This window comes from Benincasa hispida, chromosome 3 (genome assembly GCF_009727055.1).
Source record: "Benincasa hispida cultivar B227 chromosome 3, ASM972705v1, whole genome shotgun sequence".
NCBI lineage: Eukaryota > Viridiplantae > Streptophyta > Magnoliopsida > Cucurbitales > Cucurbitaceae > Benincasa > Benincasa hispida.
In genome coordinates this window covers 839820-860537 of record NC_052351.1, presented here as the reverse complement: position 1 = coordinate 860537, position 20718 = coordinate 839820, and the positions used below count along the sequence as shown (strand labels likewise).

At 31.6% G+C, this 20718-nt stretch overlaps 2 protein-coding genes across 4 annotated transcripts; both read right to left on the bottom strand.

Moving 5' to 3' along the window:
* Positions 1-14361: 14361 nt before the first annotated feature.
* On the bottom strand, positions 14362-16665 carry LOC120074177 (protein SRG1-like). 3 transcript variants are annotated; one of them, XM_039027207.1, is made up of 5 exons: positions 16112-16559; positions 15706-15977; positions 15386-15633; positions 14897-15221; positions 14362-14811 (listed from the first exon to the last, which is right to left on the bottom strand). In XM_039027207.1, exons 2-5 carry the CDS (start codon positions 15958-15960, stop codon positions 14560-14562), a joined length of 1080 nt encoding a protein of 359 aa, XP_038883135.1. In that variant the 5' UTR covers positions 15961-15977; positions 16112-16559; the 3' UTR covers positions 14362-14559. The 3 variants fall into 3 exon arrangements, with proteins under 3 accessions (XP_038883135.1, XP_038883134.1, XP_038883133.1); XM_039027206.1 differs by having other exon boundaries at positions 15386-15977; positions 16102-16665; XM_039027205.1 differs by having other exon boundaries at positions 15386-15977; positions 16112-16663.
* A 526-nt stretch (positions 16666-17191) lies between these two features.
* LOC120074176 (protein SRG1-like) lies at positions 17192-19427 on the bottom strand. The gene is made up of 4 exons (XM_039027204.1): positions 19066-19427; positions 18282-18529; positions 17886-18210; positions 17192-17786 (listed from the first exon to the last, which is right to left on the bottom strand). Exons 1-4 carry the CDS (start codon positions 19318-19320, stop codon positions 17520-17522), a joined length of 1095 nt encoding a protein of 364 aa, XP_038883132.1. The 5' UTR covers positions 19321-19427; the 3' UTR covers positions 17192-17519.
* Between the last annotated feature and the right edge of the window lie 1291 nt (positions 19428-20718).

Here is a 20718-nt window from a genome sequence, read left to right as displayed (position 1 = left end):
GTGTTAGAAATTTCTTTGATAGCTACTTGGTTTTTATTTCTTTTTATTAAAATTAAGTCTATTTTTTTCATATTAGCTAAATTTTAAAAATAAAAAACAAGTTTTTAGATTTTAATTTTTTAAAAATTAGATTGATTTTTTAAAATATTTGATAGAAGAGAAGTAATAAAGCAAGAAATTTAGAGGTGAAATGTATATTTATGTAGGCTTAATTTTCAAAAATTAAAAATTAAAAAAAATCAAATGATTACCGTCAATTAAATGCAAACTTTTAATAGATTAAATTATAAATTTAGTTTTTCAATAGGCTTGTGTCTAATAAGTGTAGACTTTTAAAGTGTTAATAATTAGGAAAGTTATTTTAGATGTCAAATTGTTTAATACATTTTCAAATATCACAGTTTATTAGTGTTACGTTCAGTGTCTATCACACTATATTTTGTTATATTTATAAATATTTCGATTCATTTTTCTATATTTGAAAATAATCCTAATATTTACAATTTTATTAAGTACGAAATTGAAGGTCGAAAATCTTATTTGCATGCAAATTTTAGTTTTAATTATGTGATAGGTCTAAAATATTTATTAATTTTTTAGGGACTAATATTATTTTTATTATTATTATTATTATTATTATTATTTTTTGACAGTAAGATCCACCATCAAACCTAGAGAATGNGAATTGATATAAACGGATTAAAAATAGAAGAATATTATTATTATTATTAGCGGACGAAATAATAATCACTGTGGGAATTTGAATTCATAAAAACAATGGCTTCTAGAAATACCGATTTTTAGTTCTTTTACCAGCCGATAAATTGTATATGGATGAAAAAAAAAAATAAAGAATAATAATAAGTTAGAATAGAAACAATTTAAATAAAGTTAAATTACACTATCTCAACTTATTTGGTTATTGAATTTTAAAAATATTTAATACATCTATAGTGTCAAAACTTTTTAATTTGGGTATAATAATTCTTTGATAAATTTAGAATTGTAGATACTAAATGATCTTCTTATAAAATTATAGATTCATGAATTTTAATAAGTTTCGAACAAATATCAATTTATATTCCTGGATTTTGAGTTGTATCCATTTAAAATCTAAATTAATAATTGTATCAATTAAAACCCTAAATTTTGAGAGTTGTATCAACTCAAATCTCAAACTAATAATTGTATCAATTTAAACCTGAACTTTTATATCAATTTAGATCTTAAACTTTCATAAGTATATTGATTTACACCTTCCGTTATGTTTTATTTGGACTTGTGAGATTTACAATTTTATCAATTAAATTTCTAAATTTATATAAGTGAATTAATTTAGACTCTCAGTTAAGATTTATTTTTCAAATTAAAATTTGAATGAAAGTGTAAATTTGATACACTTGTGAAAGTTTAGGATTTATATTGATAAACTTATGAAAGTTCAGAGCTTAAATTGATACGATTATTAGTTTGGAGGTTTAAAAATAATTGATACAACCGCCATTATTCAAGATTTAAATTGATACAATTATTAGTTTAAAGTTTAAATTGATACAACCTCCAAAGTTCAGGAGTATAAATTGATATTTGCCCTAATTTTTTTTAGAAGAAAACATATTTCATTAAATTGAAACAATCATTACCACGTTACAAGCAAGAACATAATGCTCAATCACATGCCTAAACCATATGGGTAAGTAAGTTAACCATCCATATTCCCCCTCGTATTAGAGATAGTCCACCCAGCTAACTTATGAACCTTGTATTTTGATTTTTCGATTTAAATGAAACAAAATCAACACATAAAATAGAACCAAATAGGAGATAAACATGTAATAAACCAACATGCTAATTGAAGAGTAGAAAAGGGGAAGAAGAAAATCGCATACCTTCATTGATTCTCAAACTCTTCACAATTTTCTCGTTATCTTCTCTGGAATGATTCTCCAACTAACAATGAACACCATCGTAATTGAGGCCTTTTTATTCTCTTAGGAATCCAATGGTAGAAGAGTTGTCTCTACTGTTGGGGTTGATGCCTTAAATCTTATGGATCATGTAGTTTGTAATGTAATATACAAAAAAATTATTTATTTAATAAAATCTGAAGTATTTTATTCGATATTTAGTAGTATTAACCCACAAAACCAATAAATAACATCCAAGGTTATCTTCTGTAGCATAAACATGCATGTAGAGACATACAGGTAAATCATGTTTAAGTGATAACCTAAATAGTCTGTAGTAGATGAATAAGGCTAGGTACCTTATCCTGGTGATACTACGAATACGAACCACTTTGTAGATATTACAATTATTGTGAAGTTTTACAAATGATTGAATCTTGATCATTCATGTAGAAACATGTGAGCGGGGGTGTTCTATACAAAAGGGAGAGTTTATATAAGACCAAACCACAAAATGATTAGTCTCATTATATAATGCCGTTAATAATAGAGATTTGCATTTTACCAGGATGACCATAGGTGACATGACCTGAATCCTGAGTCAGTTGTAAACTTCTGCCTATGAAGGCGATCCTTTGATTTGCATGGATGAGATTAGTGTTGGGGTTCATACCTAAATCTCGTAGGGTCCTATAGTTTGTAAACATTGTATGAATAGACTTTTATGTGATTAATAATATATGATATTTTGTTCACTTTGTCTATAAAATATGTGATATTTTCGTTGCATTAACCACAAACCAATAAACTAATATCCAAGGTTATCATTGTAACTTAAACATGTATGTGGAGACATACAGGTGGATCATATTTAAGTGATAACCTAAATGGTCTGTAGTATATGGATAAGGCTAGGTACCTTATCTTGGTGACACTACGAGTATGATCCACTTTGTAGGTGTTACAATTGCTGTAAAGTGCTATAAATGATCAGATCCTGATCATTCATGTATTAGACATACGAGCGGAGATATTCTATACAAAGGAGTTTGTATAAGACCGGACCACGAAATGTTTAGTCTCATTATATAACACCGTTCATAATAGAGACTTTCATTTTACCAAGATGACCATAGGTAACATGACCTTAATCTTGAGTGAGTTGTGAACTCCTGCATATGAGGGCGGTCCTTTAATTTGTTTGGGTGAGCATGGCCAGATCGCCGACTCAACAAGCCTACCATTTTGGAGATTCGTCTGATTGGGGAGCTGGGAACACAATTACACAAGATGGAATTCACTCCTTCCCTGAAGTAAGGGTAAGTAGATAAATTGCTCCCTTAAGATCTGATTCTGAATCTTGAACAATGCGACGCCACACTCTTTTCTGACCCGAGAGGGTTTTAGTCATAGTGGGACTATAATGTATTGTTCATCAGAGGGATTAATAATATTTAAGAAGTTAGATGTAACTACATGGGCAAAATGGTAATTTAGTCCAGCTGTATTTACGAGCAATTTGTGAAGAGTCATCGTATTGTTGATTGATTATATCCAATAGACACAGAAATATATCTATAGCACGAAGAGTGTAGCTGTCAATCATTAATGGAGTGCCCGACAGTTAATGGATGGTGGATAATGTAGTTAAAGAGTTTAATTAATTTTTCATATACTGTTGGAGCTTCAAGCTACAGGTCCATAAGGTCCCCTTAGTAGCTCAAAAGGATTTAGTTGAGAATCAGTTTTTAGATTAATTTGAATTGTTCAAATTAACAAGAAGGATTTGATTCTATATGATATAATTAAATTATTTTAATTATATATGATATAATTATTATAATGTATTTGATACATTATGATTTAATTGGAGGAAATAAATATTTGAATGAGATTCAAATATATTTTCTATGAATGAGATTCATAGTTGTGAAATTTAATATAAATATGGTTTATATTAAATGTCATAAAATAGAGAAAAGAAACTATAATTTATATTGTATATGATACAATATTAAAACTATAGGTTATATGTTATATTTGATATAACATATAGTTTAATATAAATATAATATGATAAGTTAGTTATCATATTTATTTATATTATTTTATTATTTTGAATAATAACTTCCTCTTTTCCCTCCAGCCACCTTAGTGGATGGTTATTCAATTTTGTGGCAAAAGGAATAAAAGAAAATAGTTTTCTCTTCTTCCTCTAGACGATTGACACTTCTACTGAATGATTGAGAATTTTTGCAGAAACATTCTATGCGTTCTCTTAATCTTCTTCCTCCAAACTCAAACAATCCCTCCTAACCAAAATAGTCAGAGCCCACCACTCCTGGGTTCTTATCCCGAGAATACCAAAGGCTCGTTGTAGTTGTGTCTCTATTTGATTCGAGAAGTTCTTGAAGAAGATCTTCAAGAAGTTGCTGAGTTCGAAGTTTGCGATTGTTCGAGAGGGAGTTACGTGAGAAAAGGTCTTCAAAGGTAATGTATCTTGAATCCCTTTTTCTTGAAAAAGAATGTTGTAATTTATATTAAATGCATATCTTGTATGTTTACTGTAAATTTAACTTTCAATAAAAATGGAATTTGGATAATCCGCTTTCGTTCAAGGATCTCCTTCAAAACGAGTTCCTTCAAGTGGCTAGTACGCCGACTCAATATGCCTACCATTTTGGAGATTCGTCTAATTGGGGAGTTGGAAACACAGCTACACAAGACAAAATTCACTCATTTCCTAATGTGAGGATAAGTAGATAAATTGTTCTCTTAAGGGTTGATTTTGGGGCTTGAACAATGTGGCGCCACACCATCTCTTAGCTCGAGAGAGGTTTGATCATAGTTGGACTATGACTTGTTGTTCATTAAAGGAATCAGTGGTACTTAAGAAGTTAGATTTAACTATAGGGGCAAAATGGTAATTTTGGCCCACTGTACTTACGAGCAATTTGTGAAAGGTCATCAAGCTGCTAACCTATTATATTCAATGGACACAAAAATATATCTGTAGTGCGAAGAGTGCAACTATTGGTCTTTAGTAGAGTGGCCGGTAGTTAACGGACGTTGGATAATTAATTAAAATAATTTAATTAAAGAAATTTAATTAATTATCCATGAATCATTAGAGATTCAATCTACATGTGCATAAGGTCCCATTGATAGTTCAATTGGGATAATTAAGAATCAAATTAATTTTGAGTTAATTTGAATTGTTCAAATTAATTTAAATTTAATTATATATGTTATAGTTAGTATAATGTATTTGATATACTATATAATATAAGGTTTATTTTTAGAGTAAATAAATATCTGAATATGATTCAAATATTAATTGTATGGATTAGATTCATATAATTAATTTTAACATAAATTTGATTTATATTAAATACCGTAAATGATTGAGAGAATTCAAACTATAGGTAATATTGTATTTGATACAATATAAAAACTATAGGTTATGTGTCATATTCGATATAACATATAGTTTAATATATACTATATGATAAGTTAGTTATCTCTCACGCACACATACACACATATATATTAATTCTTTTCATTAATTCATTTTTTGAATTTAATTAAAGAGGGAGTTATAACTTCTTCCTCTTGTTTCTCTCTTATAAAAAACGTGTGAGTGGGTTGGTTTTAGGGAGATATCTTCTTCTTCCTCAAAAATCACAAAAACTCTCTCCCTCTCTTCCCAAATATTAAAACAGAGCCCACAAAACTCCTGTGGATCCTCAACCAAAGGAGAATACCAATGTTCCGTTGTAGTGGTGTCCAAAGTTTATTTTTTCGGTTCTTGGGTATTGTTTTTGTTCATGTTCTAAGGTGGGTTCATGACCAATCGAGAAGGAAATCGTGAAGATTTGTTTGGCTTCAAAGGTAGGTGTGCCTAATCCTAAAATTTCCTCTGTTATTTATGATGCATGATGTAAAATCTTGTTATATTACATAATGTAGTTCTCTGAAACTTTAATTCTTTGTGAAATTGAAAATTGAGACTGATAACGCTTCCGCATCGGACCTTTCAGTCTTTCCATTGGAACTCGGATGAGGAAGAAGAATAGAGAATATAGATAAAAGAAATTTTGAGAGGAGATTAATTTGGAGGCTAGGGTTTCATTTCACTAAATGAATTCCTTTGCTCTAATTTGGGCAAAATAACAAATTTATATGGAGACCTTTTCCATAATTTTCCAAAATTACCTTTAAGGCTAATTTAATTAAATAATCATTATTTAATTAATTAGTCCATTAATTAAATAACCATATTAAATTCATTTTAATATATATTTAATTAATTAATAAACATCATATGTTTATTTGCCTCCACCTCTCAAAATCAATTAATTAATTCTTTATGAATCAAATTCATAAGAATTTAATACTTGAATCTTATTCAAATATTTCTCTCTTAACTATAAATTAGGTCTAAAATTTAACCATATCATGTTAATCTCATTAATATATTATTCCATCAATTGATTTGAACAATTCAAATCATTCATCTTTTCCTTTAGTGAGCTAACAAGGGGACCATATGAACTTATAGATTAGAAGCTCCAACGATATGAGATTAATTAATTACACTCTTTAATTAAATTAATCAATATTCATTAACTACCCGAACTCCACTAAAGACCAATAGCGGAACTCTTCGCACTGTAAATATATTTCTATGTCCACGATATAGACCAATAATTATAAGTTAGTCCTTTACGAGTGTTCGTAACGCCAACTGGGCAAAATTACCATTTTACTCTTGGGTTACCTCTGACTTCTTAAGTACCAGTGCTCCTCTAATGAACAACATGTTTATGGTCTAACCAACAAACAGAAACCCTTTTGGGTCAATGAGAGGGTAGGGCCCTTTGTTCAAGTCCCAGAAACGCGATTTAAGGGAACACTCATCTACTTACCCTGAAGTCGGGAAAGAGTGAATTCCATCTTGTATTATTATGTTCCCAGCTCTCCACTCGGTTTTGTCCACAAAATGGTAGGCATGTTGAATTAGGGAACTGACTACTCTCATCCATACAAATCAAAGGATAATTCCTCATGAATAGAAGTTCATAATACATTCAAGATTAAAACTAAGTTGCCTTGGTCTTCTAATTGAAATAGGAACCTAACTAGTTAACGATGTTACATCTATTGGTTACTATTTCACGATCTGGTCTTATGCAAACTTATTGTATAGGATGCCCCCACTCGCGTGTCACCTATACGAACACATTGGATCATTGTGTTTGCATCAAATTCAAAGTGGGTCGTATCCACAATGTCACCAGGATAAGGTATTCAACCTTATCTCTATATTATAGACCATTTAGGTTGTATCTTGAACATTGATCCCTAGATGTCTCCACATCAATTCAAGACTCATAAGGCAACCTTGGATGTTAGTTTATTAGATTTAGGGTTATTGAGACAAAATAGAATACAACACAATCAATAACATTTATTGAATTAACATTGGTAACTCTTTATTGATGACGGTCAATTAATAATATTTACTATCTACGAGTTTTAGGGCATAAAGCCCAACAATTCTGATACTAAATTCTTCTTCATTCTAGGCACATAAAATACGTTCTCTAGTTCTACTTGATTGGAATTGGAGTGAGGCATTATCATAGTTTTGCCAACATGGGCTATTGGCAACTTCAAGTTGTTTGCAGAACTCGACTTCCTTTGTACTCAGATGTGTTTTGCAGCTTCCTCTTATCTATTGTGATGTGGTTAGAGCAACCTGAATCGATAATCCAATCATTTTCATCATTTACTTCTTTTGCATGGAGAGCCAACACTTCGTTCTCCACCACATTGGATGTAGAATGGGGGATGGGATCTACTATCGCAAAGCATGCCTTTGCATCCCACTCTTCTTCACCGATGCTCTCAACCTAAGAGGTGATTGCATTGCTTTCTGCTACCTTTTTCTTTCAACGGCAATCTTTGGCATAGTGGCCTATCTTTCTATAATTATAACATTCACCATTTTTTCTATGCTCGTGATTTTAATTAGTTTTACTAGCTCCCCCTACTTGAAAGCATTTTGGAGTTTCTTCATCCCTTTTTTATCCTATTTTCTTTTGATATTTATATTGACCTTTTTTTTAGCCATTAAAGAGTGTTTTTTCGTTATTGCTCTTTATTATGACCTCCGACATTTGCTTAACCAATGCTTCTTGACTGACAAGCATATTTTCTAGGTCAATTAGAGAAGGTTGGACTGCCCAACCTTGAATAGCAATAATAAAGCTTATGTATTCAGGTTTAAGTCCATGAATAATAATTATTGGCATCCTCGATTTTGAAATAGCAAAAGTAGGATCTAATTAAGAGATTTCACGATATACAGTTCTCACCTTAGTGAAGTATTGGTTGATAGTCATCTCCCTTTGAGCAACTGATAGGAACTCGTTCTCTAGAAACTGCAATTTCACATCATTTTTCATCGAGAAAAGTAAGGTAAACGTGTCACATGCTACATTTGGCATCTTCGATGTATTGATATGCTCTAACATTTCTTCATCAACTGTAATTTTGATTGCAAACATGGCCTTACTTGCCTTGATATTCCATTTCTTCAAAGCAGCAACATCCTTAGGTGGACCGACTTCAGTGCCGTCAACAACATCCCATAAGTTTTGGCCTTGGAGATACGACGTCATACATGTGGACCATGTTTTGTAGTTCTGAGTGTTGAGCTTCTTGATTCCTCCAAACAACTTGAAGGTCTCCCATCATCTTGTAGTGATGAATGCACTCCACAAGTAGCTGTGTCCCAGACAACAAGCTTCACAGTCCCATACTGTACTCAATCTTCAGAAACTCCACAACAACAAGGTATGCTTGCTTGACTCTGATACCACTTGTTGAAGAAATTGGCACAAAAGGAAGAGAAACAGTCTCTTTTGAAAAAATAAACTTTTGTTTAGAAATACATAAGGATAAACACTTAGAAATTACTCTTTCACTCTCAAGACATTCACCCACTTTTCTACCATAGCTCTCTAGCTTTTCTTGGTTCACATATGGGGTCAAACCTCCTATTTATAGGCATGAGATCCTTTGAGCCCAAGTAAAAAAAAAAAAAAAAAAAAAATCTAGGCTATTCTTGGATCCTACAAACATTATAGATATTTATCTAAAGGAATTCTAGAATTCCTTGAATCTAAGAAAAATCTAGAATATTTTTAGATGTTTTCTTTTGAGATATTTATTTTACATATAACATGCGTCTAGAAAATAATGTAATTTTATATTTGATGTCATATATTAAATACTTTACTAAATAGTATTGCTATATATATTTTAACAACATGTCGACACCACTAAAGCATCAACATTTAGTTTAAGCATCAACATCGAAGTATTGCTGCTCCACATGCTCCTGAACATATTCAGAACTTGACTTCGCTTGTAGCTCCACCTTTCCCACTGCTTGACCCTGATTTGAAGAGTTTCGATCCATCCATAACGTCCAACACCCCACGCAAATATGAGAGCACTCCAATTTGGACATATTTCTTTGCCACTAAGACATAATGAATTCATAAACAATTTTTTTTTTTTAAGAATTCGACGCTCGTAGTTAGGGTTAGGATGGGAAATCCCCGATCGTCAAACCGAGGACCTCTTTAGGGTCCTCAAATCGGGGATGGGGAGGGTATCCCGTCCCGTCCCCAACCCCGACACGATTAGATTATATATATATATATATATATATTACATTTAGCATAGTTTTTAATTTAACCCAATTTAAGCCTAACTAAAATGTCCAAGCTCAAACCAAAGAAAATTTTTAGAAATTTTTTTTTTAAAAAAAAGTTCCCAACAAAGGGAAAACGGAGAATGGGTCCCTGTGAGGACCCATTTCCGAGATAGGGAATCCTCGCCCCCGTCCCTACCTTCAAAGAACCCTCGTTGGCAACTCTACTCGGAATACACCAATATTATGGGATTTGGTTGATTTTATTATTTTATTTTATTTTTCTTTTTCCCTTCCTCCTCCTTTCTCTCCTTCTATGAAGATTTTTTTATGAAAAGAAAATTTCAAATTTTATTAATGAATCATACCTTGAACTAAAATCATTGTTAACTTTTTGTTAGATTTCAGTTCCAAAAAACTTGAAAATGTTAATCAATTAAAATCACTTCGTCAATAGTGCACTAAAAAATGTCAATACAAAGATAACTCGACTAATATAAAATATATATACAAACAATTAAGATGTCAAAGATTCAAATTTTTTCTCCGTATATTGTTAAATTCAAAAAAAAAAATGTGTATAAAATTTAAAACAACTACTCTTTAAAAACCGTAGTTAGGCAATCTAATTGGAAGTCAACTAATTATGTCACATTAAACTCCAATTTTTATAATTATGTTATATGGACTAAAATCATTATTAACTTTAGTGTATCAATTCCAAAAATGTTTAAAATATTTTGTAATTAAAATTATCTCTATATTTAAAAAGGCTAACATAAGCACAATTCAACTATAACATAAAACATATATAATCACCTAAAAAGTTAGAAGTTTGAATCCCCCATCTCACATGTTGTTGAATTAAAAAACAAGTATTTAAAAGTTAAACCGTTATTCTTTAAAAGTCATAATTTGCTAATCTAACCCAAAGTCAACTAATTAAGTCACATGTCGTCAAACATACGAGGTCAAATGTTCGAATATTTTGGTTTCTATATTCTTAGTTAAACTAAGAAATAATGGTTGTAGCTCAACAATATACTTAGTTTGAGAGCTATATTCCTTTGGTTAACTACGACTTATCTCAATTTCAATATTTATTCATTACGTACTAATAGATCAAAAGATATTTTGAGAAAGTTGTGGCCAAATTTTCATAAGCTTAGTAAAAGTTTCATCTATTTAAATTGTGAATAATTGCAAACGAATATTTCAAAATTCTAATTTTGGTGTCTAGTTTTTTTTTTTTTTTTTTCATTTCTGGAATTATTATGGTATGAGGTTGAAATAAAAGATGATGAAATTTTCAAGAACTGCTAAAAATAGAAAAGGAAATGAAAAAATAAAAGAAAAAAAGAAAGGAAGAAAAGAAAAAAGTAGAATGAAGAAGCAAGAATAAAGATATGGCTTTGGGGTATAAAAATAGTTGATTTTTTTTCAATAATATATGCATCTAAATTTCTAAATTTTTAATAATATTTATTCATAGTCTCCATAAATAAAGTGGCGTAATATGATAATCAATTAAATATATGACATCATAAATTCCATTCTGGATAACTATTTAGTTTTTAAAATTAAATTTATAAATTTATTCTACCCTTTTCTATATTTTGTTATCTCCTTTTTATTAATATTTTAAAAAACAAAATCAGTCAAAATTATATAAAAATAATAATTTTTTTAAGTATATATTTTTTTTAAGAATTTAGTAGAATACAATCAAGATTTTTTTTAACAACTATGAAAGTAAAAAATTGAGAAGAATTTTTTTCAAAAAGAAAAAAAGTAATTAAAACTAAATGTAATTTGTAAATCAGATTGTAGAATAATGGACATGGTACATACTGCATACATCCTTCTCTTCCTCCAACTTATTAAAATATGTTCAAGTACAATTAATTGATTTAGATCATTTCAAAATAATAATAATAATAATAATAATAGATTTAAATAACAAATGCCAAATGAGAACCAGATTCTTCTAACTTTTTTGTTAAATGTGGTTTACCATTTTTGATAAAGTGAAATAGGAAGATATTTGTTTTTTTAATTTGAAATAATAATAGTCATTTAAAAAGAAAATTTCACACTAATCACTTATCAAAAAGCACTTGGGAATCACTTTCCAAGTGCTTGGTTGAAAATCACTTAAATTGAATATCTCAGTGTAACATCATCATTTTAAAAATTAAAATAGAAGTGATTATAGATATAACAAAATATCTCAAATAGGTTCTAAACACATTTAAATTATTAATTTCTTTAAAAATACTAACACAAAAGATGTTTTTTTTTATAAGTATGAAAGTTATTCCAAACACCCTTCATTTTGGATCCCTTATAAGATCAAGACATGACTTTGAGAATTTAAAGTAATAGAATCCTATAAAGAAATATTAAGTCTAAAAGTAATTTCCAACTATGTCCCTTTTTTAAGATAAGGCAACTCACTCACTTTTTAATGGAGTAAAGATGAAGATAAATTATATATCTAATTATTCAAAAAAAAAAAAAAACATTATTTAATGACATTATTGAAATTATGGCAAAATATATTTTGGTAGTTGATGTTTGAGATTAGTATTTAGGGTTTTAGAGAACACTTAAATAGAGGAAATTATTTTAACCAATTTTATACTCATGAAAATAAATTAGAAATAAAATCAAAAGACATTGTGAGATGAGAACTACTAGTTGCATTGGCTTTGGATGCTAATCAATGGAGACTATAAAAGCCTGGCATAATATTTGAAACCAGGGGTGTTCATGATTCAGATTGGATTGGATTAAAAAACTTTTTAGACTCAACCTAATTGTTCAGATTGTAAATTTTGTTATTAAAAAATGAATCAAACCCAACCTGACCATGAAATATTTGGGTTGGATTGGTTCGGGTTAATCGGATCATTTATTTAAAATTTTGTTCTAAAAAGACAAAACGTAAATATGTAAAAATCTAATTTAATTATTTTCATATATTAAATTGAGATTAACAATTCAATTTTAATTTTAGTAAAACTTTTCTTTCTAAAGTACAAAGAAACTACTTTTAGGAGTTGTTGACGAATAAATTATTCAAAAAATATTGAAATTAAATAAAATTAAAATCAATATGGATATAAATACTTGTATTATAAGTATTAAAAAATATATCTTAAAGTTAATAATAAATTCGGATTGATTTGGATTATATTAAGTGAACCCATGAACCAACCTATAAACCAACCCAAACACATAAAATTTTATTGAACCCAACCCAACCCAAATGAGATGATAACTCAATCCAAAGTATACCGATTGGATTGAGTTGATCGATTTTTTTATGTTATTGAGTTTTTTTTAACAACCCTTTTTGAAACAGTTTTTCAATTTCAACCTTTGAGTCCTCGACTGAAAAAAGTATTTTTCATGAGTTATGATAAAAATTGGACCTGAAAGGGTTTGCAATTTATAAAATTGCTAAATTGACCTTCGTTCTTTGAGACAGATGGGTGCACAAAAAAATAAAAATAAAATTGAAAATTTAGAATCTTCAATGTCAATTCCGATTGACATACACGTTAGTATGATATTGTCAACTTTAGGTATAAGCATAATTTTATTTTTTCATTTCACTAAAAAGGTGTCACATACCAAAAAAATAAAATTATCTTCTATTATATTTCATGAATCTCTTTTTTCCCTTAACTATTGTGGGACTTTTGTTTGATTTCCTAACAATTCTCTCATAAAACAAAGTATCATACTTGAATTCGAGGTTGCCTTTAATTTTATATACGAACAAGAATCAAGATACGATATCTACCCTCACAATACAATTACTAAAGCTATTCTAATTATCTATATAACTTGAGCCCACATTACTCACACAAAATAATTCCACACAGACTCATTCCATGTATAAACATTGACCATTAGATACCTATTAGAGTCTTGTTTCGAACAAATTCATCCACGTGAGAACTTGATTCTCTTTCATCCTGGGTCAATATTATTCAAATAAAGCTGGAGTACATATCACATTTGCTCTTATCAAAGCAAGTAGGAAACACCAAGATAGAGTACGACCTCTTATCAAGGCGAGTGGAAAACACTCAAATAGGAACATAACTTGAAGTAAACTAATTTTCTTCCTTTGAAATTTGAGAATTTCCTCTAATACATGGCCAGGTTTAGACTATGATATCTATATTGATAAGGACAACAAAATCTCTACCTCATTTTTATATAGCATGATATTTTGTTTACTTTGAACGTAAACTCACATGATTTAGTTTCTATTTCATCATCTAGATTTTGAATGAATGACGATTAGTTCCAAAATTTTAAGTAGGATATTAAACTGGAACCAAACGGACTTCCTAAGAAGTCGAACCGCTCAAACCGATGTATCAAAGAAAACTTCCTCACCAACAACCTGACCAAATATCTTTTTTGAAAGGTTAGATGACATTATTTTTTATATTTAACGGTCGGCTCAGATTTTTTAATCCATTTTTATGTTAAACCCGAAACCGACCAATAATTTTTGGTTTTTCGAATTTTCAACCCCAACCGACAAAACGGTTTCGATTGGTTTAAGCGGTTCTATCGATTTTTCGGTTTTTTTTTTCACTCCTGACTGAGACAGTTAAACACCCACTTATCCACTTAATTTTTCTTCAAAAACTGAACTGGGTTTTGATCAAAACAGGAAAACACCAACTCGTATTGGGGTTTGCATTTGATGAAAACGGTAGAGAACTCCACTCACCCACTTGAATTTGCGAACAACTAGGTGTTGAAACGTTAAGTAATAAAATGTCGACAACGTTTTATTTCTGACAATTATCCAAATCTAACGGATCAACTAATAACTTGACAAGAGAATTGACCTATGCGATCTGAAAATCAACAAGCAAGCACCTGTTTTAATTAGTCTTATTCCTTCTGGATCCTCAAAACATCAAGATATGACCTCCCATTCAGTTCCCTTTTGAAGAATCCACCGAGGAAATCTGCAACTCCAATTCTTTTGAACAAAGCAGGTCTTTCTGAAGTGACCAAGCTTGGGGCAGGCCCTATCTCCCCATCCAACCTTGGACTGAAAAACATGGCCACTGAAAGCCTCTCCTTCGTTGAGTTCACTGTGGCCCGATGCTCGATGCTGCGATATATTCCATTTGTGAAGATCTGAAAGTTCGTATTCAATGTCAAAGCCCAGTCAGTTTTATGGGGTTGATTCAACATATGTAGAGAGGAAAATGGAAGTTTTTACCTCCAAAACATCTCCAATATTGACAACAAACGCATTTGAGAGAGGCTTAACAGGAATCCACTTCCCATCTTTCCTTATCTGAAGGCCTTCCACTTCATTGACTTGAAGAAGAATGGTAATGGCTGAAGCATCAGAATGGTTATTGAGTCCCATGACAAGTTCTGGTTGAGGACATGGAGGATAGTAATTCATTCTTGTTGACTGCATTCCTTCCTCATACAGCTCTCTCATTTCGCTACTGTCCATTTTCAGAGCTTTTGCCATTAAGTCAAACAGTTCCGTGCCTAGATTTTTCATCTCCAGTGTATAAGCATCCAAATCATCTCTAAAAGAAGAAGGGAGGAAAAATGAAGAATCCTTTAACCAATTTTTTTAATATCAAATGGTTAAAACAAACCCATCATACACATCAAGTCAAGCTTGTCTTACATGTTTTATGATAGAATTTGATTTTAAATACATATTCCTGGAAAATGGAGGAAATAGTACCTGAATGGAAGAGGGAGGTTGGGGAACAAGTGAGGTTTCCTCAAATAAGTTGGGAGGAGAAACATTCCAAAGAGATCTCCCCAATTAAGCTTCTGGTCCTCAGAGACAACAAAGGTCTGTCCGAATCCTTCAACATCTCCTGGTCTTTGCCACAACTTCCTCTTCTCTACCATAGGAAGATTAAAGAGAGCTTGAATGCCTGATTTCACATTCTCTACCAATATATCACTCACTCCATGATTTATCACCTGATCATAAAGAAAACGAATCAACAGAATGATATTAATGAAAAGTTTAAAGATAGATGGAACTGGAAGTACCTGAAAGAAACCCCAATCCTTGCAAGCATGATGGAGCTTATCAAGTTCAGAATCCTCAAAATTGTTGGAGAACAACAACTTGTGCATGTCAATAACAGGAACTTCAGCTGAAGTGTCAGTGAACTCGAAAGGAGGATCTTGATCGGGGCGAACATATCGAAAGGGAACCGTCGACAGTGAGCTTTTGGCTAACTCTTGAACGCAAGGCACCGGAAGAGAGTCTGCCAGCTGCAGTTTTGTTACTAATGTCTCCATCTCCCTACAAAGTTCCTCTAAACACACATATACTACCAGTAAATGTTACATCTAATATGCATAAATAACAAAGCTGAATTGCCCATGCAACTGTTAAGACAAACAAGACAAAGGTCAAGACAGAGTGTTCAGTTGGGCAACCTGGGCGTACCTTTGATCTTTCCGCCAATCTTGAATCCGTCAGCAAAGGATTATTGGAGATGGATAAGCTCTAATTCTAAATCAAATAACCAATTTTCCCCAAGTTGGATTTTTCTTAATTCATCCAAGGAGACATTTTGTTTCTTTGTGGAAACAATGACGTACAGGAACACAATAGCTCTGTTTCAACCTCACAAAAAATTGAAACCTATCTTGATAACTTCCCACCACGATATTTTTTATTTATAAAGCCAATGATGTTTTGTTTCTTGTGGGATCATCGAGGCACATAATAGTTTTATTCCAACATTCCAAACATTGAAACTAATTGAAAATATATTAAGAAAATTGTCACGAATATCACCTCCTTAGTTTTACTTTTCAAAACTAACATTTTTCTTTTTAATTTGTTAAACTAATTTGTCTCCATCCATCTCGGTCGGAATTGACCACCGATATTTAGTTAAAAAATGATTTTTTTCCTTCTTTATTTAATCCAAGATTCTACTAATTTTTTTCAAATATTATTTAATCTTTCTAAATCTTATATCTTTTCAAAATTTCTTTAATTTTTATCAAATCTTAAGTAATTCTCCAAACCTTTCACACAATTTCTATTTCCAATTATCTAAAATTTTCAACTGCATTTTAGATGATTGTATTGTGATTTTTAAATTTTTGAAAAGAGCAAATTTTATGAAAATTGGGTAACATTTGAAAAATATAAAAAAATCTCGATATTAATCTGCCCAAAATTTCAACAAGAAGCCCAAATAACACTGAAATTCTTTATATTTTCTAAATCTTTTTTTGGGCAAAATTTGATATTTAGGCAAAAGATTTTGAAATTAGGTCAGATTTAATATCAAATTTGAAAATATTATATAATATTTGAAAAAATTAGCTGTGAGAGATTTCAAAAGTTAATTTTTTTAACTAAATGGTCTCTCTTGACCGGAACCAAAAATAATTATTTTAACAGAATTTTAAAAAAATGTGAAGTTTTGAAGGATGGAAACGTGAGAAGGTTATTTATCACAATTTCCCAATATATTAAAGGGATCAAATTTACCCTAACCTATCTTTACCATTGGTTAATTCTAATTTTACTTTCCAAGCACTTGCTGGATCAGGGGGCAGCCCAAAAAGCCTAGAACAATCAATCTCTTAGGTCCAAGATTCAAATCATAACAGTGGAAAGAATACAGAATTATGATGAGAAATTTGTTTTTATCCTACAAATGCTACTACGATTGTGAAGGTCAGGAAATTAATGGTTAAGAATGTAAGGTCAACCTGTACCAATTTTATCCCTCATTTCACTGTTTCTGATATGGATATATGATTTCTTCCACTTGCACCTGTGCGAGACAAGCATACGCCTGATATTCTTTCTCTTTCCTTTCGGTAACCAAATTTCAACAAACATGGTCGCCCTCATTCTCTATTCTCATATGCTCAAGGTATGATTTTCCTTCTAGTTTACGAGCAAAGAAGTCTTTGAAATACTTCTCCAACATAACTCTTCGAAAAACTGCTGGGTTATGCGGTCCAACGAGGCTTTTGGCTGGACCCAACTCCGAGTTTAGATTTGAACTATAGAATGTTGCAACTGAAAGCCTTTCCTTGGAACAGTTCAATGAAACTCTATGCTCGATGCTCTTGTATACTCCATTGCTTACTATCTGCAGCAAAGGTAGAGAGACAGGCCAAGGATAGTAAGTTGCTAACAAAGTTATTCACAAGAATCAGAAGAAGTTCAATGCACAGAAATCATGAATCACCTCCATGATGTCTCCAATGTTGACTACAAATGCATTTGGAAGTGGTTTAACAGCAACCCATCTCCCACCTTTTCGAATTTGCAATCCTTCGGCTTCATTGAGCTGATAGAGAATTGTCAAAGCATCAGCATCTGAGTGAGCGGAGAATCCAATGGCCTTATCAGGCTCAGGGCATGGAGGATAGTAATTCATCCTCACTGACTGAACACCATCTCTAAATAGCTCTCTCATTTCCTCAACATCCATCTTCAGAGCTCCAGCCAAATGGTCCAAGATGACAATTGCCAACTTCTTGATTTCAATTGAGTAAGCTTCCAATGTCTCTCTGCAACATGTAAGTCAATTAGAAATCGGAAACATACCATTCAATTGGAGCTTCAAGACGTGGCTAAAGACCTGAGTTTTGGTGGAAGCTTATGAAAAAGATGAGGATTCCTTAGACTAAGAGGGAGAGTAGTTATTTTGAACATGTCTGACCAATCAAGCTTCTGCTCATCCGATACCACAAAAAGCTGCCCAAATCCTTCTTGACTCTCTGAGTTTTGCCAAAGCAACTTCTTTTCATCGTAGGGAAGATTGAAGAAACTTTCAATTTCCCTTCTGAATTCGTCCAGCAATGAGGTTGGAACTCCATGGTTTATAATCTGCCAACAACAATTAATTCAGTCTTTTGAGCCAACCACAAACCACCAAGTGCCAGATTTCACAAAATCAAGAAGAAACTGCTTAGTAATCAATTCCTATACTTCTTTCATACAGAGTTTCTTCTTCATAACAATAGAACCCTTCCTCCTTCCTAGCTCCCTCTATTCATAACAAATCACCATAACTTCTCTAATCAATGCCTAATGGTACCCCTATCATACTTTAATCTTTCTGGTTTTCCTGCTAATCTTTTTTTTTATTCTTCATCTTTTTGTTTTTCCTAAGACCCTAATTCAAGATGTCTATGGTAATGGGTAATTTTAGGTTGGATTGGAAAGATTCGGAATGTTTTGCAGTAGATTTCTTTAACTCAAATAACCATGGTTGGATTATAAAGGTTTTTGAATCATTTATTTCAAAATTAAAGAATTACAACAATAGTTCTTTTCAAATTTTCGGAGAATACAAGGATATAAAGAAGTAGAATTACAAGATTAGGGCAGAATTAGCAAAGGGTTACATTACATTTAGATACCTGGAAGAATCCCCATTCCTTACACGCAGAATGCAACTTGTCAATTTCGGGAGAAGCAGAATCTCCGATGGCCAGTCGGCGAAGATCAACGACCGGTACCGGCGGCCCAGATTCTCCGCCGGGAACGATGGGGGGGTCCTGATCGGCACGTTGATAGCGAAGAGGGATTTTAGGGATGGACTGCTTTGCCAGCTCCAGAACACTGGGTACTATGATGGATTTTCCGAAGTCGACCATTTCAGTATTCGATTCCATGGATTTCCCAAAGCGTTGACTTATTAATAAGTTGCTACGAGAAGTCCTCCATTTCCATGGATGTCTCACTGACTCTTAAATTTCAGACATTGTTTGGAAAATTGGGAAAAATGGCTTAGTGAAAGTTTGATATTGTATTTTTTATTTTTTTTTAAAAAAAGTTTTTTTTTGATCTCTTGTTGATGAAAATGTTGATGAAAATGATGTAAGAAATATTTGTTGTACAAATGCTCCTTATTAAATTCACACTTTCAATTTCAACCATTAAACTACCAAATTAATTCACATTCTCCACTTAAATTTATTCTCAAAAAAATTAATTTATCCAAAAAGCATTAACAAAAAAATTATTCATTCAAAAAATTCCAATTACTCTTCTGCCCTTATTAAATTCCCACTTCAAATTTCAACAAGCAACCTATTAAATTATTTCATAAAAAATTATTCACATAAATTTATTCACAAAAAATTAATTTATCCAAAAACTATTAACAAAAAAATATTCACACAAAAAATTCTCCACAACTAAATTTGATTTGTTTACAACCCCACAAAAAGTTCTATTCACCAAATTATTCCAGAAAGAAATTCATGAAGTCCAAAACTTATATTTCACAAAGTTGTAATTTTGTAAACTCCGTAAGAAGGTATATATTAATAGTTCGATAATTTCTAGAAAAATTGACAAAAATAAACGACCTTTTTGGAGTTGATTTATTCTTGCTTTGTTGATTGTTTATTTTCTTTTCATAATGCCTTGCATTTGATATTTATAAATTAAAAAAAAAACGAAAAAAACAGCCATTTTTTTTTACGATACCCGACCAGGCTTTCACCAGGTAGGAAGCAAATGAGTTGAAATTACCCGGTCGGGCTTCACCGGGTCGTCATCGGGTAGAAAACAAATGAGTTGAAATTACCCGACTGGGCTTCACGGGTACAAAATAATTGTTGGAATAAATTTGATTCCCGATCGAGCTTCATTGGAACTTCACTGGGTATGAAATTAATTGATTGACCCGATCTTCCCGGGTACGGGATAGAAACCGGGCTGGAACTGGTCTGGGGCCCGGTAGAGTTTAATCTAGCCTGGCCGAGCGTACAAAAAACTAAGCATTTTGTTTTTTGGTCCGATGTTCTACCCGACAGGGTGGATGACCAGGCCAATTTGTCTTTAGTTTTTTTTTTTTTTTTGCTTTTTCTTTAACTACATTACATTAATACATTTTTTTTTTATAAATTGTAGGAAAATACCTCGTGTTTGGATTTATTCGGTGGCGTTTCGAATGAAAGGGAAAAGGATTACGATGGATGAGAGTTGTGGGGGTGTGACATTGAGGTCGGCATGACCTATAATGAATTCTTAACTGAAGTTTATAGGATAAGTGGTATAATGTC